This window comes from Moschus berezovskii, chromosome 5 (assembly GCF_049115385.1).
Source record: "Moschus berezovskii isolate FMDL1 chromosome 5, NW_MosBer_1.0, whole genome shotgun sequence".
NCBI classification, from domain to species: domain Eukaryota; kingdom Metazoa; phylum Chordata; class Mammalia; order Artiodactyla; family Moschidae; genus Moschus; species Moschus berezovskii.
The window spans coordinates 36,840,791-36,859,606 of NC_142464.1; the positions used below are offsets into that span (position 1 = coordinate 36,840,791).

The 18,816-nt window shown below is 40.2% G+C and overlaps 1 protein-coding gene across 1 annotated transcript in view; it reads left to right on the forward strand.

Moving 5' to 3' along the window:
• The window catches only part of UNC5C (unc-5 netrin receptor C), a 436,405-nt gene that overhangs the window by 351,694 nt on the left and 65,895 nt on the right, over nucleotides 1–18,816 (forward strand). The window contains exons 5-7 of the mRNA XM_055434976.2: nucleotides 6,747–6,927; nucleotides 10,655–10,822; nucleotides 13,705–13,869. Coding sequence (XP_055290951.1) covers nucleotides 6,747–6,927; nucleotides 10,655–10,822; nucleotides 13,705–13,869 — 514 coding nt within the window. The remainder of the gene's footprint in view (nucleotides 1–6,746; nucleotides 6,928–10,654; nucleotides 10,823–13,704; nucleotides 13,870–18,816) is intronic.

Genomic DNA, 18,816 nt, shown 5'->3' on the forward strand with positions numbered 1-18,816 from the left:
AGCTACCCAGGGAGAACAGACCTAAGCTCAGAGAAGCTGTGTAGGGTGGGAAGAGATGGTACAAAAAGTAAGAAAGTGCCCTGTCTGGAGAAAGCAAGTGCGGAGGAGGGAGAAACTCATGGGTCAAATGCTGCTGCTGAGTCGAGTTAGTCAAATACTAAAACCTCACCAGTCCATCTAGCAAAGTGAAAGGAGTTGGCACCTTTGAAAAGAGCAGTTCTAACAGTGGCGGCAGGTGTGAATTGGAGTAGATCCTGTAGGGATGAAGAGGACAGGGACTGGAGAAATGTGCAAACAATATTCCAAGGCGTTTCTTAAGATGAGCAGAGAAACGTGGGGCAGAAATGAGTAGGGATGGATCTTCTTGTAAGTTGTGAAAAATAATCACCTGTCTGTATGCTGGTGGAAATGACTCTGTATAGAGGAAACATTAATGATGTAAGAGAGAGAGACGAATATCTGGGGCATGGTCTTGAGTAGGGAATGGGAGTAGGATGTGAAGTCCCAGTGAGAGTGAGGAGGAGTAACAAGGGAGGAAGGTGGCTGCAGAGTAGAGGTGGGTAATGGGCGCTTTGGGAGATCTTGGTCATCTATCAGCTGAAAGTGAGGTTAGAGGGGGAGGTAGTGTCTAAGCAGAGAGGAGAAGGTGTGAAATAGGTGTCTAGGAGTGTGGGACAGTGAACGGATGATGAAAATATAATACAATATTTTTGGCAGAATTTAGGGCCCACTTGAGTTCTGTCATCACGAACTTATGATGAGGCCACTCAGCATGGCTTTGCACAGCCACATTCCGCTGTGAGGAGAAGAAGGTGGAGCAGACGGTGCAGATCCAGGAGGCTGCTCACTGGACCCCCCCAGGCCCGGTGGTGCATTGGGTTTGGAAAATCAAACATTCCCTATTTGAGAGGACTCTAGAAGAAACAGCAGCATCCTAAGGAGCTAGGATTTAGAAAAAGTTTAAGAAAGCAATCTGAAAAGAGGTTGAAATTTTGGAGGACAATGATGCCATGTTCCAAGGAAGTGTGGAAGGATTGGGAGAGTTTTGGAGGATGAGTGATGGGTACGTGCTGAGCAAGACAGATTGTGTTGCAGGAGGTGAGTGATGGCCTGCAGTCCGGACCGAGCTTCTTGTGGAGATGAGGTCTCAGAACAAGGCATTGTGACAAGACTGGGAGTTCTGGGGCATAGGAGACTGGGAGGAGAACATTCTTTCAAAAGCTAGAATCCTCGGCTCTTTTCTTCATTCCTCTCCCCATGTGCTAGCTGTGGATCTCATTGTTTCTTCAGACATAGGCATACAGGCTATCCCAGTGTGGAGCACAGATTGAGGCAGAGCTTCCCTGGTTAAAGCTGAAGGGGAAGAAGGCAGTAGCCCTCAGAGGGTCCAGGAGTGCTGCCGCATTTCTAGAGCTCCTCAGAGAACCTTATGTCTCATGTCGTCATTGCTCCTATGCTGAAGAGAGACACTGAGGAAAATGCAAAGCCATGTATAAGAAAGTAGAGATTACATACCCAGTAATCACATAAGTCTTTTTAAATCCTTTGTCAACAGTGCTGATTGCTTTTTTTCCCCCATGTAATAAACTTTTCAAATAAACAAGTAGTTTGCAGTATCCCTTGGGATCTCTTCATGTCATTTATGATCCGGATAGCATTGCTGTTGTTATCTATTATGTACATAGAAAAAGCACATAGTTTTGAACAATCTTGACTTAATAGATTGGGTTCTTCAGAAGCAGAGGTCTGAATGCAAAGTGTTGGTTATGGGAGTGCTCCCGGGAGAGCCCAGTCAAGAAAGAAAAGGAGAGACCCAGAAAATATAAATTTAGGAGATGTGTTAAGGAGGTAGCTTCAGCCTGCAACCCTGCAAGGAAGCTCTTGAGAGTGACAATTCAGATTCCAGTCTGATTAGACAGAAGGCTTATTTCCACACTTGTGAGGCCATAGCAAAGGAGGAGGTCGCAGGGGAAGCTGTGAGCCCCTAGGTATTTCCAGGCAAAACATCTAGGAGTCCGAGGGCTATTTTTCAGAGAAAAGTAGCAGGCACAGTTCAAGAAAATTGGAAATGCCAAGGGAACATTTCATGCAAAGATGGGCTCAGTAAAGGACAGAAATGATATGGACCTAACAGAAGCAGAGGATATTAAGAAAAGGTGGCAAGAATACACAGAAGAACTGTACAAAAAAGATCTCTACGACCCAGAAGATCACAATGGTGTGATCACTCACCTAAGCCAAACATCCTGGAATGTGAAGTCAAGTGGGCCTTAGGAAGCATCACTACAAACAAAGCTAGTGGAGGTGATGGAATTCCAGTTGAGCTATTTCAAACCCTAAAAGATGATGCTTTGAAAGTGCTGCACTCAATATGCCAGCAAATTTGGAAAACTTAGCAGTGGCCACAGGACTGGAAAAGGTCAGTTTTCATTCCAATCCCAAAGAAAGGCAATGCCAAAGAATGTTCAAACTACCTCACAATTGCACTCCTCTCACATGCTAGTAAAGTAATGCTCAAAATTCTCCAAGCCTCAACAATACGTGAACTGTGAACTTCCAGAGGTTCAAACTGGTTTTAGAAAAGGCAGAGGAACCAGAGATCAAATTGCCAACATACACTGGATCATGGAAAAAGCAAGAGAGTTCCAGAAAAACATCTATTTCTGCTTTATTGATTATGCCAAAGCCTTTGACTGTGTGGATCACACCAAACCGTGGAAAATTCTGCAAGAGATGGGAGTACCAGACCATCTGACCTGCCTCTTAAGAAGTCTGTATGCAGATCAGGCAGCAACAGTTAGAACTGGACATGGAACAATGGACTGGTTTCAAATAGAAAAAGGAGCACATCAAGACTGTATATTGTCCCCCTGCTTATTCAACTTACATGCAGAGTGCATCATGAAAAACTCTGGACTGGATGAAGCACATGCTGGAATCAAGATTGCCCGGAGAAATATCAATAACCTCAGATATGCAGATGATATCACCTTTATGGCAGAAAGTGAAAAAGAACTAAAGAGCCTCTTGATGAAAGTGAAAGAGGAGACTGAAAAAGTTGGCTTAAAACTCAACATTCAGAAAACTAAGATCATGGCATCTGGTCCCATCACTTCATGGCAAATAGATGGGGAACAGTGGCTGACTTTATCTTGGGGGACTCCAAAATCATTGCAGATGGTGTCTGCAGCCATGAAATTAAAACACTCTTACTCCTTGGAAGGAAAGTTATGACCAATCTAGACAGCATATTAAAAAGCAGAGACATCACTCTGCCAACAAAGGTCTGTCTAGTCGAGGCTACGGTTTTTCCAGTGGTCATGTATGGATGTGAGAGTTGGACTATAAAGAAAGCTGAGCACCAAATAATTGATGCTTTTGAACTGTGGTTTGGAGAAGACTTTTGAGAGTGCCTTGGACTGCAAAGAGATCCAACCAGTCCATCCTAAAAGAGATCAGTCCTGGGTGTTCATTGGAAGGACTGATGTTGAATCAAACTCCAATCCTTTGGCCACCTGATGCAAAGAGCTGACTCATTGGAAAAGACCCTGATGTTGGGAAAGATTGAGGGTGGGAGGAGAAGGGGATGACAGAGGATGAGATGGTTGGATGGCATCACCAACTCAATGGACATGAGTTTGGGTCAACTCCGGGAGTTGGTGATGGACAGGGAGGCGTGGTGTGCTGTGGTCCATGGGGTCTCAAGGAGTCAGACATGACTGAGCGACTGAACTGAACTGGTGCATCTTTGAAAGATACACACACAGACACACACACACACACACCCAGGAAGCCCAGCAGTACTTTTTCTAAGTGGAAAGCTTTCTTTCGAGTGGCAAAGATAACCTGCATTAAGATTCAGAAGACATTAATATCAGCTTTCAATTATCAATAAGCAGTGTTTTAAAAATATTTTGAATCTTGCTATCTTTTCCCTTGCACTTCTAGCAAGATTGTATTACCACACATGATTGTGTATGTGTGTGGTAAGTCACTTCAGTCATGTCTGACTCTGCATCCTTTGGACTGTAGCCCTCTGGGTTCCTCCATGGGATTCTCGAGGCAAGAATGCTGGAGTGGGTTGCCATTTCTTCCTCCAGGGGATCTTCCCAACCCAAGGGTTGAACCTGTGTCTCTTAAGTCTCCTGCATTGGCAGACTAGTTCTTTACCACTGCTGCTGCTGCGACTAAGTCGCTTCAGTTGTGTCCGACTCTGTGTAACCCCATAGACGGCAGCCCACGAGGCTCCACCATCCCTGGGATTCTCCAGGCAAGAACACTGGAGTGGGTTGCCATTTCCTTCTCCAACGCGTGAAAGTGAAGTCGCTCAGTGGTGTCCAACTAGTAGCGACCCCATGGACTGTAGCCCACCAGGCTCCTCCGTCCATGGGATTTTCTAGGCAAGAGGACTGGAGTGGCTTGCCATTGCCTTCTCCTCTTTACCACTAGCACCACCTGAAAAGCCCATACTGCAAAACACATGGGGGCAAATTTTGAGAAAATCCAGGTTAAGCAGTGTGTCTCTTACCAGCTATATCTAAGCACAGGATTGAATGTGCTGTCTTAAATAAGAACAAAATGCATCGTTTAGTTTGTTTGTTTTACTGGGGCCTAGCAGCCCGGGACGCCCACCCCCAGCTGATGCCCTGCACCCCGCAGGTGAGGGTAGGGGTCTAGCAGCCCAGGGCGCCCACCCCTAGCCGGTGCCCCGCACCCCGCAGACAACAGCCGATGGGAGCTGACTGCAAGTCTGGGGCTGAGCGGGAGGGGCCCGACCAAAATGCATGTTTTAAAACTCCACTATTTTAGATGGTCCCATCACTTCATGGGAAATAGATGGGAAAACAGTGTCAGACTTTATTTTTTGGGGCTCCAAAATCACTGCGGATGCTGATTGCAGCCATGAAATTAAAAGATACTTACTCCTTGGAAGGAAAGTTATGACCAACCTAGATAGTATATTAAAAAGCAGAGACATTACTTTGCCAACAAAGGTCCATCTAGTCAAGGCTATGGTTTTTCCCGTGGTCATGTGTGGCTGTGAGAGTTGGACTGTGAAGAAAGCTGATCACCAAAGAATTGATGCTTTTGAACTGTGGTGCTAGAGAAGACTCGAGAGTCCCTTGGACTGCAAGGAGATCCAACCAGTCCATTCTAAAGGAGATCAATCCTGGGTGTTCATTGGAAGGACTGATGCTAAAGCTGAAACTCCAATACTTTGGCCACCTCATGCGACGAGTTGACTCACTGGAAAAGACTCTGATGCTGGGAGGGATTGGGGGCAGGAGGAGAAGGGGATGACAGAGAATGAGTTGGCTGGATGGCATCACCGACTCGATGGACACGAGTTTGAGTGAACTCCGGGAGTTGGTGATGGACAGGGAGGCCTGGCGTGCTGATTCATGGGGTCGCAAAGAGTCAGACACGACTGAGCGACTGAACTGAACTGAAATGACTGATTTTAGATGGACTTCAGTCTTCTTCACTTTCATTGATTTAAATATCCTTAAATGTAAATGTTGTTTCAAAACTTATTACAAATAGTCATTCTTATCTACATCCTCATATGTTTACTTCAAGGTGATTTCTGTTTTTCCCTTTAAATTGTGGCCTCTCTTCTAAGGATTAGAGAAGCATTATTTTAGAGTCCCAGTGTTAGACGTAATTTGTGTAACATCCAGCCCACTGACAGATTTAGAGATTAATTTCCAGACCTCTTGTGGTGCTGGGGGAAGCTCCTTAAGATTTTGAAAATGGCAACACTGTTGACTCCCTGCAAGTAAAGGTTACTTGTATCCATATCCACACTAATGCACAAGGAAAGTTTAAAGTGTGGTAAATATCAGTATGTTTTGCTTTATGGATAAACCTGTGAGGAAGAAAAGCAATTTATGGGGCAAAAACAGTTTATCCTTCATAAGGATGTATTTTACAAAATGTGCTTCCCTCCTTTCATTCTGTAAGGGTAACATTGCTGTTGCTAAACTGAGATTTACATAGGAAAAATAGTTGAGTAGTTTTGAATAGTCACGTCTTAGGTTCTCCAGAAGCAAACCATGAGAGCCAAAGATTTTATGCTAGTGAAAGACAAAAGGAGAATTTGACTATGACTTGTATGCTCTTTAGATCATATTGAGAGTTGGTAGAAAACCTTTTTTTTTCCCCTCCCAAGTATTTTGGCTTAGATTCATCTCTAAATATGTGTTTGCTACATTTTAAAGTAAGTGCATTTTCAGGGAAATTTAATCCATATGTTTCAACAAGACTACACATAAATCATACAAATGTTGTTTTATTAGAGCTGCATGATGTCTAAGATTCCTTTTGAGTTTTTTTGATAGTCCTTATATTCTTTTCTGAAAAGCAGCAGGTAAGATGCCAAGAGTAAACAAATCAAATAGCAAAAGGTTTGAGTTCAGTTTGAAATGCTTAGCCCATTATTTTTGATTGGGTTCTGAAGTTGGCAGTGCACATCACCTACTCCTGCCTGCAGGGCAAAGTGAAAACAATTTGAGCGCTATATTTCCCAATTGGGTCATTGACATTTGAGAATAATGTAGTATAGACAGAATCAGCATGTTTGGCAGGTGAGTGATACTTAACATGACCTCAGAAAGTTACTTCCTCAAGTTTGCAGATTTCATAGCATGGAACAGTGCTGTTCACATTGCAAAACAAAAGTCAGGACTGACAGCCATCGAGGGATTCGTACCAGGGATTTATCTGTTTCTCTTGTGCATCTTTAGGTGGAATGGTTGAAAAATGAAGACATCATCGATCCTGTTGAAGATCGGAATTTTTATATTACTATTGATCACAACCTCATCATCAAGCAGGCGCGCCTCTCGGATACTGCCAACTATACGTGCGTTGCCAAAAACATCGTCGCCAAGAGGAAAAGCACAACCGCAACTGTCATAGTCTACGGTGAGTGAACTTTGTGTGCCTCAGTCTGGTTCAGGTCAAACTGCAGCTCCTCATGTTAATGTTAGAATGTCAAGTGATGAGGGCCCTTCTCAGCCCCCATTGCAGCTCTCCCCCGCTTCTCCTGTGGACAGTGAGGTTTAACTGCTTTTCTGATACTCATAGAAAACCTGGACTTGGAACTTCCTAGCCCTTTGTCAGTTTATATAGGACAGTAAAGGAAATCCACTGAGGGATCTAACACTATAAGAAGCATAAATGTCCTGCATTTCAAACTGAACTCAAGAATCCAGGAGGGTTCCCTGCTTCCCTAAGCCCTGCCTCCCCTTCTCAGCCTGGACTACCGAGATCTAGAGGGAGTTCTGACATGATACTTAAAGCAGCCTGCTACTCTTTCTCTGGGCCTTAGGAGATCGATCACAAGACCTCAGGTAAACTGGAGCTGACATGTTCTCCAAACACATCAGAGCAGCTGTAACTGCCTGGAACTTGCTTTGCACTCCATCTAGGACATCCAGCGTGAAGACAAGGCCTGCCATTGTCATACAGCCCTAGTCCTAACCCTGTAGGAAGCTGCAACGTGATGACTTCTTCAGAGAGCTTCTCTTCCATTCTCTGGCCCTTTCTAACCCATCTCATCTCTAAGCCTGTCGTTTCTCCAGAAGGACTAAATGATTCCGCACCCACTCTTGCCACTGCATGTGATGTTTTATCTCCCTGTTTTAGCACTCAGCAGTTTTCTCATTTCACGAGTAGTTCTATCTGCCCAGTGAGGCTTTTAAGCTCCTTGGTAGACAAAGAGACAACTCTATACATTTATGCTTCTTACAGTGTTAGATGCACAGTAGATCTTTATATTCTTGGTGAGTTATTGTCTGAGAGGAAACTGAGCAACCGTGAGAAATATTTTGAGGTTCTACCACCTCCAGAATGATAATGGCCACCACTTAGAAGGTAGGGAGCTGTTCATGGCTCCTCTGGTGTTAAATGACACTTCGGGAGATTTGTCACTGGCAAGTACGTGGCTCGTGGCACTTACTGCAGGTAGTACTACTTGGCTGGTTGCATCCTCAGGCTGTAGGATGTTATGAAAACTGAAACCACCATGACATTCGAAAGGTTGAATGTAGTGATGCTTTAATGCTGTCATTTTCAATACAGGACAGATGCATACTTCTTTAAAAAAAAAAAATCCTCTGAATACTCAAGTTCAATATCCTTAAGTCATAGTGAAATGTTTCCCACTTTTTGTCTTTTTCTAGACTTTCTGAGTGACTTAATAAACAGCACTGGAAATGCAAAATAATAGGGTACATCACAGTTTGTACCAATTGTAAGTGATTAATGAGGGCAGACTCTTAAATAGATGTATTACATAGATGCAACTCTCTTTTCCTATGTATAGCATGTTCTCATTATGCATAAACACAAGCCAAACATTGTCTTTAGTAAGGATCAAACACAAGGAACTAAAGCATTTTGAGTTTAGAGCACAGTGTGGCACTAGGGCTCAGGAGTCTTATGTTCTAGCCCTAGTTCTAGCAGTAACTAACCTTCAGCTGGACACAAAGCATTACAATACTCAGAGCACATACCTCCTTCCCCATAAAATAATGGGATAAGCCTAGAATCTTCAAGACTTGTCTTTTCCTAAACATTTATGATTATTAATTTCTTGTTAAAATCCTAGCAGAGCAGCACATGTGTACTGTAACCCCAAATATCAGCTTGCCAGTATGTTGGAAAGAAATTTATACTGACAGTCCCACAGTATTTGGAGTTTTGTGAAGCTGAGTGGGTTAAATTACTTTTGGAACACAAAACTCTGTCAAACATCTGCATGTTCTTTCATGGCCTCACAAAATAAGTTGTCCAAGGCTCATAGGTTGGGCTCACTAGAAGACCACAGAAAAACATATATTTGACCAGTATTTCATTTTTGAGTCTGTTGTAAGTATCATTTTTAGATTGCAAGTATATATTCATTATAGAAAATTTGGGAAACAGAAAAACGTCAAAGAAAAAGGAAAACCTATAATCCTGTCATTTTGTCATCCAGAGATTGCTTTAAAAAAGATGGATATGTATACTACTGATATTTTCTTAACATACATAAAATTTTAAAATAATGGATATAATTTTTTTTACTTAAAACATAATGTTGAAATATCCATGTATTACTAAATAGACTTCTACAGCATTATTTTTTAAAATTTATTCTTTTATTTAAGGATAGTTGCATTACAGTGTTTTCCCTTTGGCAACCACCAGTCTATTCTCTGTCCCTTATTCTGTTTCTGATTCACAGATAGGTTTGTTTGTGTCATATTTATTTTAGAGTCAACCTATAAGTGATGCCATATGGTATTTGCCTTTCTCTTTCTGACTTACTTCACCTAGTGTGATCATCTCTAGCTGCATCCACGTTGCTGCAAATAGCATTATTTTGTTCTTTTTTACGACTTAGTAGTAGTCTACTGTACATGTGTACCTCATCTTTTTTATCCATTACCTGGTGACAGACATTTGGGTTGTTTCCTTGTCTTGGCTATTGTGAATAGTGCTGCTATGAACATAGGGGTGGACACTGGCAGCAGCATTTTTAATAGCTGCCTGGCAGCCAATCTCATGAACATAGTACCTTTACCATTTTCCTATTGTTGAATGTCCAAATTGTTCTCATTGATCTTTATACAAAAAAAAGATAAATCTTCATACAAAGGTTCTTATCTTGATAGAGAAAAAAATAATTCTCCACTGAAAATAATCTCTGTCTCTACGTATGACACATTCGTGATTATTCCCTGTTGTGGAAGATCCTAGAGAAGGAGATGCTGGGCATGTGTGTCCCTATATAGGTTTCTGTTATCTGAGTGACACACTTCTTTCCCATCAAGAAGTAGATGCATATACTGTTTGTAGCATGTTTTAACCGGCAGAAAATAATTTTTGTTAGAAATTGCTTAATTATAATAATTTCATGGACTCGTATATTGAGATATGAGAGTATATCAGTATTTTCTAGAGTGAAATCTCTAGAGGTTAATAATAACATAGTGCTAGACGGTAGGTTTTATAACCGCATCTATACTGACAGCTCCATCGAACACCATAAATAGTCTTTATACACAAAATATGTCAATTGCAGTTACATCAGCCAATTGTTGATCCATTCAAATAGATACTTAGTTAAAAATCCAGCTATCAAGACTTTTTTTAAAAAAAATAGATTCACTTATTAATGAAACTAAAAATTCTTGAAAGGTTATAAAGTTTATATATGCTAAAGATAAATAATCAACTATTATTAAGGAAAGGCTAAATGATTTTATCAGTTGCCATGCCTCATAGCCACCTGCAGCCTTGGTACTAGGATATAAGCATATTATTTCAGATAAATCGCCAAAAGTATCAATAATTTTTGGAGCTTTACTAGGTAAGAGGATGTTTTTTAAAACAACAGTGGCTAAGGAGAGGAGAACACAGTTCCATATTCTGAGTAGGTAAATAGATATTGATAATTCATTTTATTTATTCCTGTGCTTAGATTTCAGTTTTGTAGTAATAAAATTTTGAATTAAGTTACATCTAAGGTCTCTTCCAGCTTTGAAGTTTTTTATTTTTTATGGTCACTTGGGATACAACATTCTTGTTTGTGTTTGATATGTGGTTTGTGCATCTCTGTGTGTATGCATGTACACTTAACTCATGTTTTATCATTTACTTCCAGTAAATGGTGGCTGGTCCACTTGGACAGAGTGGTCTGTGTGTAATAGCCGTTGCGGACGGGGGTATCAGAAGCGTACAAGGACCTGTACCAACCCAGCTCCGCTCAATGGTGGTGCCTTCTGTGAAGGGCAGAGTGTACAAAAAATAGCCTGTACCACGTTATGCCCAGGTAAATAAACCAGCGCCCTCATTCCAAATGTATCCTCTCATTCTAGAAATGTTTTAGGGTATATATACAGAGGCTTATTCTAGACCTGAATGTGTGATAGATAATATGTAAATCCATCATACCATCCAATGCTCACATTACTGGGAAATCACATCTTTTTCCCCAAAAGAGTACTTAACTTTATTAATTATATTAACATTCAAAATAGTATGAAAAACACACAGGAACATAATCCCTCTTTATTACTCAACAAAACTGTTGGAGCCAAGTTTGAAGGATCTTATAATTCAAGGCATTTGAGCAGCATTGAAAGCCATACATTTAGGATAACAACCGTTGATATTCAAGGGAATTAATTGGAACTGAAATTTAGAAAGTGTTTGAGGTAAAGTACTTGATATTTGGTGTCAGTGTATGGGCAAGGGCAAATAAAACATTTGGAATGAATTAAAAGGAAGTCTAAGCTTTGTGACACATGAGCTAATGAATTTTTAAAATATGCAGTCAGCTGTTATCTATACATGTTCAGTTCAGTTGCTCAGTCGTGTCCAACTCTTTGTGACCCATGGACTGCAGCGTGCCAGGCTTCCTTGTGCATCACCAACAGTCTACGCGTGCATACAGTAACATGTCTATATATGTTAGTCACCTCTTCTTGAGTTATTTGCCTTGGTACCTGTAACAGGATTGCATCCCTTTGCCTCTGAGCATCTTTCTGTGCTCTCTTATGTTGTCCCAAGCTTTTATCCTTTGGTAAAATTGCAGTTAATATCTCCTGAAACCAAAACCCACTAAAATGTCTAATTATATGATATATTGAAAAATTAAGCTAAAATTATTATTAGTGTATTACATTGGGGTAGCTATTGTCACTTTCATTATTTAGATACAAAGACTCCTCACTTGCCTTTATTTTGCCTAACTTTTGTCAGGTTCATTCTGAAGTGGAACCTTTCTCAGAGACAGGTTAGAGAAATGAACTGGAGAGAAAACCATAATCTAAATTTTATAATTCCTATGTTAATTTTCCAAGTATCAACACAGTATCCCACACTGAACCCTTTTAAGAGCTTTTATTTATGGAACAAACTTTGACACTTAGCTCGGCTAAGAATTTCAGTAGTTTTTATGTTGTACTCTTCATATTCTGTCTCCATACTGACTCCCACATTTAGAAATACACGGAGAATGAGATGGCTGGATGGCATCACCGACTCTGTGGACATGGGTTTGAGTGTACTCCGGGAGTTGGTGATGGACAGGGAGGCCTGGCGTGCTGTGATTCATGGGGTCGCGGAGAGTCGGACACGACTGAGCGACTGAACTGAACTGAAGCATTTAGTTGGGCTTCCCTGGTGGCTCAGTGGTAAAGAATCTTCCTGCCAAAGCAGGAGACACCGGTTCAATCCCTGGGTCAGGAAGATCCCCGGGAGTAGGAAATGGAAACCACTCCAGTATTCTTCCCTGGAAAATTCCACGGACAGAGGAGCTTTGCAGGCCACAGTCCCTAAAGTCACAAAGAGTCTAATATGACTGAGCATGCATGCATACATTCAATCATTTAGTTAAAATAGAAATGTATGTTTGTATGTATTCTTTGGGATGGTCTAGGTCAAAGCAAACGTCTTTTCTCCAGATATTTGGGGGTTATTTATGTAGCTAACTCTGTGCAGTTGAAATCTTAATACTTTCATCATTTTTTCATGTGGGCATGTTTATCTCTCTATACATTGTACATAATACATATGTTTACACAGTAATTTAAATGTGGCATCACAGAGATTCTCCAAACTATGCAGACTATTAAAATTGGTCTGATTTCTATAAAGTTGTAGGTATAGCATGTTCAATAAATGATGTTTGCCATTGTCTCACATTTATTCCTGGATAATTATTTATGGATTTCAGGGAAATTCTTTTTAAATGTAACTCTTATTTTGATATTTTCTTATTTATGTAAGAACCTTTAAAGACTGCATTTTAAAGTATCACCTTAGTGAAATTTACAATATTTTCTCAGGTTAGGGTTTAAGTTGTGTGTTTTTTAAAATAGAATTATCTGAGCTCATTATCATTGAAATGTACTAACAAGTCAAGCACCAAAATTAAGAAAGTGAGTCTATTCCAAATGACTGAATGATAGGAAAAAATTAAGAATGTGCTTAAATATTATTTTAAAAATAAAAATGTGTACATCATCAAATAAAATAATGGAATGAAGTAATCAAATAATAAATGTCAAATAGTCTTTTCAAGAATGCATTGCAGAAGACTTAGCAGAATTAAGCAGCATGGATGAAAACTTAAAAAGAGTGTGTAAGATGTATATGATAGAGCCGTAGAGAGAGAGAGAGAGAAATGGGAATGTAGATGAATATATGGATAGGATGCAGGTGAGTGGGTGGACAGATGAATGGATGGATTTTTTTCCCCCACTCTCCTGACCGCTTCTCCTTAACCCCACAGAGGTTTACTGGCACTATTCACATGCACTAATCACGGGAATATTGGATCTGAAAAGAGGTCCCCTAATTTTCAATCCAAAACCTAGAAGTTTCCCCTTTAGTAGAAAAAGGGGCACTACTAGGATTTACCTTTATATAACTCCTGGTGACAACTTTGATCTCTGTGTGTCCCATTAAACTTCCCCTGCTTGGTCAGTGAAGAAACAGCCACACAGCTCTTGTGAGGAGAGTTTGCAGAGCCCACAGAATATATGGATAGCATGTGCTACTTGCAGCAATTAAAAGGAGCACAGCACTCTTTGGTGAGGCATTTTCTTCAGTGCTGGGGTTTTGTTTCTACTTGAGCCCTGCCCCTCTACCTTCAAGAAGCTCCTTCTCTCTTTGACCTGTTGCTGGTTTTTGTTTTTTGTGTGGCAGTGGATGGCAGGTGGACCTCATGGAGCAAGTGGTCTACCTGCGGGACCGAGTGCACTCACTGGCGCAGGAGGGAGTGCACGGCACCAGCCCCCAAGAATGGAGGCAAGGACTGCGATGGCCTTGTCTTGCAGTCCAAGAACTGCACGGATGGGCTGTGCATGCAGAGTAAGTCTTTGAGCAAACCACAGACACGGGGGAGGTGTGAGTCTTAACCATTGGATTTCTTTGAAGGAAATATTAAAAAAAAAAAAAAATCCCTTGAATAACAACAAAAATGCAATACTAGGACTCTCAAAATTGAAAAAAAGAATCTCCCAGAAACCAGAATGAATAATAACTGTATCCAGTTAACAAATGACACACACGGTATTGGTTTCCCATGAGCAAAATGTGATTTAGTCATTTCCCTAGAGGGTCTGTCATTCTTGTCAAGGCAGGGAACTGCTGCTCGGTTTTATTAGAGTGCACAAAAGGGCACCCTAAACTCCTCAGAGAGTCACATGACTTCCAAAAAGTAAGCTATTTACTTCTAATTCATGGCTGTTACTGAACCAATGTCCATGAAGTTCAGAATACATGTATTCTGAAACATTGCTGCTAGTAAATTTACCAGTTTTCAAGTGTTTAGTGGGAATATCTTCACAAGCCCTTAAAATTACTGGGTTTGTATTAAAATTATAATGTTTATCTAAAGGGAATCATGTTTTTAAAACATAAATTTTAAAATGGATGTAGAAGATTGGCTCAGGAACATAATAGATGCTATAAGCTAAGTATTCCACATTTTTTATTGCTTTGTTACTTAGATTTTCTAAATGAGATGGTGGTTTGATTTCCATACTTATTTACTAAGGAGCCCTTAAATATGCAAAACTAACCATCTTTTTTATGGGCATGAATTAAGGTACTAAAAATCATTCTGAAATCACACCTATACAGTTGAATGAATCAAACAATGTACTGTCTTTGGATCTTGGGTAATGGTGGCCAAATGTTGACATTTCTTATAACACAGTACAAATTGCTTGTGGAATACAAGCAATCAAATGTATTTGTGTGGAAGTATTTGTATTTGTCATTTAAGAATAAGAGTTTTTCAGCACATTTATGAAATTCTGTTTATCTCCCAGAGTCTATGCTTATAGGGACCTTTAAAAAGAAACTTGACTTAAAATTCAGATAAGCAATGGCATTGCTGACATGGAATATAAATCTAATGGGCCTCTTATTTTTCTGTCCACGGTATGTGGTATTCTTTGAGAACAGGCTGCAGAGGAGTGTAAAGCATATTTTCTGGTTGTGATTTGAGAATGGCTACAGTGCATCTCACTATTTGTACCAGAAACACGAATGAGAAAAATACGGCTATTTTACTGTTTATCCAGAGATACAGAATGTGTTCCTCAAGGTGTTAGCTTGAGTTGAGGATTAAAATGAAAACATACACACAAGCTATTTTTAACATTTTTGTAATTTGTAGTATTCTTTTAGTGTAGAATGAATTAATTCATGTGATTGAAAAGTAACAATATTTGAAGTTTCTCTCTTGCTCACTCCCTTTCTCCCTTTCTCAGTATTATCCTTCAGCTTTGGATGATTTAATGCCTTCTGCTGCTTCCATTGTGCATATTTTAAATTTCCCAAAGCAACCGATTTAAAAAGGAGAAGGAAATGGCAACCCACTCCAGTATTCTTGCCTGGAGAATCCCAGGGATGGGGGAGCCTGGTGGGCTTCCGTCTATGGGGTCACACAGAGTCGGACACGACTGAAGTGACTTAGCAGCAGCAGCAGCAACAATGCTACAAGATGGAACATTGGTCCTTTTATTAGTTACACACAACGACACATTCTGAATTGTGACATATATCAAATACAAGCATGAAATACTCTCTTTGAAAACATGTTGCTCATTCATTTTTAGCTGTGCTGATGCTGGGTCTTCCCTGCTGTGTAGGCTACCCTCTGGTTGTGGTGCTCAAGCTGCTCGTTGTGCTGACTTCTCCTGTTATGGAGCACAAGCTACAGGGTTTCATGGTTGTGGCACGTGGGATCAGTAGTTGCAGCTCACGGGCCCTAGAGCACAGGCTCAGTAGTTGTGGCTCACGGGCTTAGTTGCCCTGTGTGGACTTCCAGGATCAGGGATTGAACCCATGTCTCCCGCATTAGCAGGCAGATTCTTTACCACTGAGCCACCAGAGAAGCCCACAAGTATGAAATGTTCAAGTTAAGAATTTCCTGATAGAGCATCCCTTTGAAAGTGTGAGTCATTCAGTTATATACGTCTCTTTGCGACCCCGTGGACTATCACCTGCCAGTTTCTTCTGTCCCTGGAATTCTCCAGGCAAGAATACTGGAGTGGTCAGCCATTCCCTTCTTTGAGGGATCTTCCTGACCCAGGCATTGAACCCAGGTCTCCCACATTGCAGGCAGATTCTTTACTGTCTGAGTCATCAGAGAAGCCCAGCATCCCCTTTAGCCTCTAGCTTATTTCTTACAGAATTAATACAATTTTTCCTAATGATTGGGTATGATGGCATGAGGTGTGTGTATGTGTAAATAAGGAAGGAGAATGAGGCTACAAGAGTGGTTATTTGTTGTTTATTTCTTTATCAAGTCTCCTATCAGACTGGAACATTTGGGTATTTGAATTAAAATCAATCAGTTAAAAAGCTGTTTCCTTTTATAAATCTCATTTGCTATAGTTACAATCCCTACTAAGTGAATAAGCTCTTTCCTCCTCCCTCTTGTATCTACTGTAGTACAAAGATAATTGTAGTTTGTGCTATTATCGATTTCCTCAGGGATAAAAACCTCAGATACAGTTGCGCTGTATAATTATAGTATTTTACGGTGAAAGTCATAGTTTCTGTTTACAGTAAGCAATGCTGGCATAGCAATGCTGACAAAATCTTGCAAAAAAAATAATGTCCTCATTTTGGAAAACAAAAGGCTTCTAGTGAAAGTACCAAGCTTGTATGAGGGACAAGTTCTGAATTAAGAAAAAGAATGGGAAAAGAAAAGATAGCTATAAAGCTGCAGTTAATAATTAGAAAATATCATTTATGTTTGTGTACGTTGAGTCCTAGTGTCTTCAATGCATTGATAAAGAGCTCTTTATAAGTATTGCAATATTATCTCAAAGCTAGCCTGCTTACCATTGAATTAGGGAGGCAGTGCAACCTCTGAATGTACTAAAAATTGTCTACAGGTGATTTGGATATAAATGTAGATGCACTGCTAGAAAGGAAGAATTCAGAGTTCCTGATGGATGTCAGTAGAATTCAGAGTTACATACATAATGTAGTGCAGTATATTTTAAAAGCCAGATTGGTACTTAAGATCAATACAGTGTGAAATATATAGAAAATATTACTGTCAGTGTTTATTCATTAATTTGTTCAAAATAATCATATTTGGACACATTTCTTCCTTAGCCATTCCCCTTATTATAAGCACCTTTGACTGAAAATATCTAGAAATATTGGATAAAATGTTTAAACTTAAAAGACATATAAACACATTTGGAGTTTGTATATAAGAGAGAGAGGATATCAAATTCATAAGAAAGAGAAATCCTCAAAAAACAGAAATGAACTCAGATCTAAAGAAGTATCGGTATAAGTGGACACCAGAATAATCAAGAGGGGCCTTAGGCATGGATGTAAGTTCTAGGGATTGAGAGTTAGGTTTTTGATTCTGAGGCTGAGTGGAAAGCAGAAACCTGAATAAAGCTGGGTCTCATAACTGGCTTCCCCACCATGAAAAATAATTCAAAATGTTTACCCATCAGCCCAGGAAAGCTACAGGAAAATTGATGGTACAGAAAAGACGAAATCTTCACTTAAATAAAACCACAGTCCTTTACTTAGTTCTGGATATGAAGTCTAAGATACCGTACAGGGAGGAAAAGGCACAGTATGTGTAATTTATATAAGTAGTAAAACTTCTGGAGTACCAGCAGAAGTGAACAGCAAGCCACTTACAGGAATTTTTTCCACAACCTAAGTGCATTGGTCTATGATAAAGATAACTCACTCCTGAAAATTAATTTATAATACAAGTTTTATATCACCCAAGGGAATAAATAGTCTGCTGCAAGGGAAAGTTGGCAACCATAAATAGGTGTGTCAGTACTTTAATAACATGGACTCCTAGAGCAATCTGAATGAGGCTGTAAAATAAATAACAATAAAAAAGGTAAACTTTTTAAAAGGAATATAAACACAAGTGAAAGAATAGAATATTATAAAAATGCCAGAGATTTAGGGGAAAATCGAACGGAATGTGATCCATTGAGAGGTTAAAACTCAATGAAAGATTAAAAATCAGATAAGGTCAGAGACAGCTTTTGATGAAGTTAAAGAGAAAATTAGTAAACTGGAATGTAGATCTCATGAAACTTTTCAGAAGACATGGAGAAAGGATAAAGTGAGTGATTATATAAAAGGTAGGTTAAAACACACACTTCTCAGGTGGCTCAGTGGTAAAGAATTCAGCTGCCAATGCAGGAGACACAAGAGCCTTAAGTTCAATCGCTGAGTCAGGAAGATACCCTGGAGGAGGAAATGGCAACCCACACTAGTACTCTTGCCTGGAAAAATCCAGAGGAGCCTGTTCATAGGATTGCAAAGAGTCAGACACAACTGGGCACATGTGTGTGCACACATTCACACACACACACCTTAAAACACATGGAATATAGAATGAGAAAGTCCCATAGTTATTATTCAAAAGCCATCCAAACATAGTAGTTGATACTGAAGTATAACATATGAAAGAAATTGAAAGTCCTCAGTTGTGTCTGACTCTTTACGATCCCACAGACTGTACAGTGCATGGAATTCTCCAGGCCAGAATACTGGAGTGGGTCGCCTTTCCCTCTCCAGGGGTTCTTCCCAACCCAGGAATCGAACCCAGGCCTCCCACATTGCAGGTGGATTCTTTACCAGCTGAGCCAAGTATATATATATATATATATATACATGAGGTATATCCTCTTTACGGCTTCCCCAAGTGGCACTAGTGATAAAGAACTTGTCTGCGAAGAGACAAAGTTTCCATCCCTGGGTCGGGAAGATCCCCTGGATGAGGCCATGGCAATCCCTTCCAGT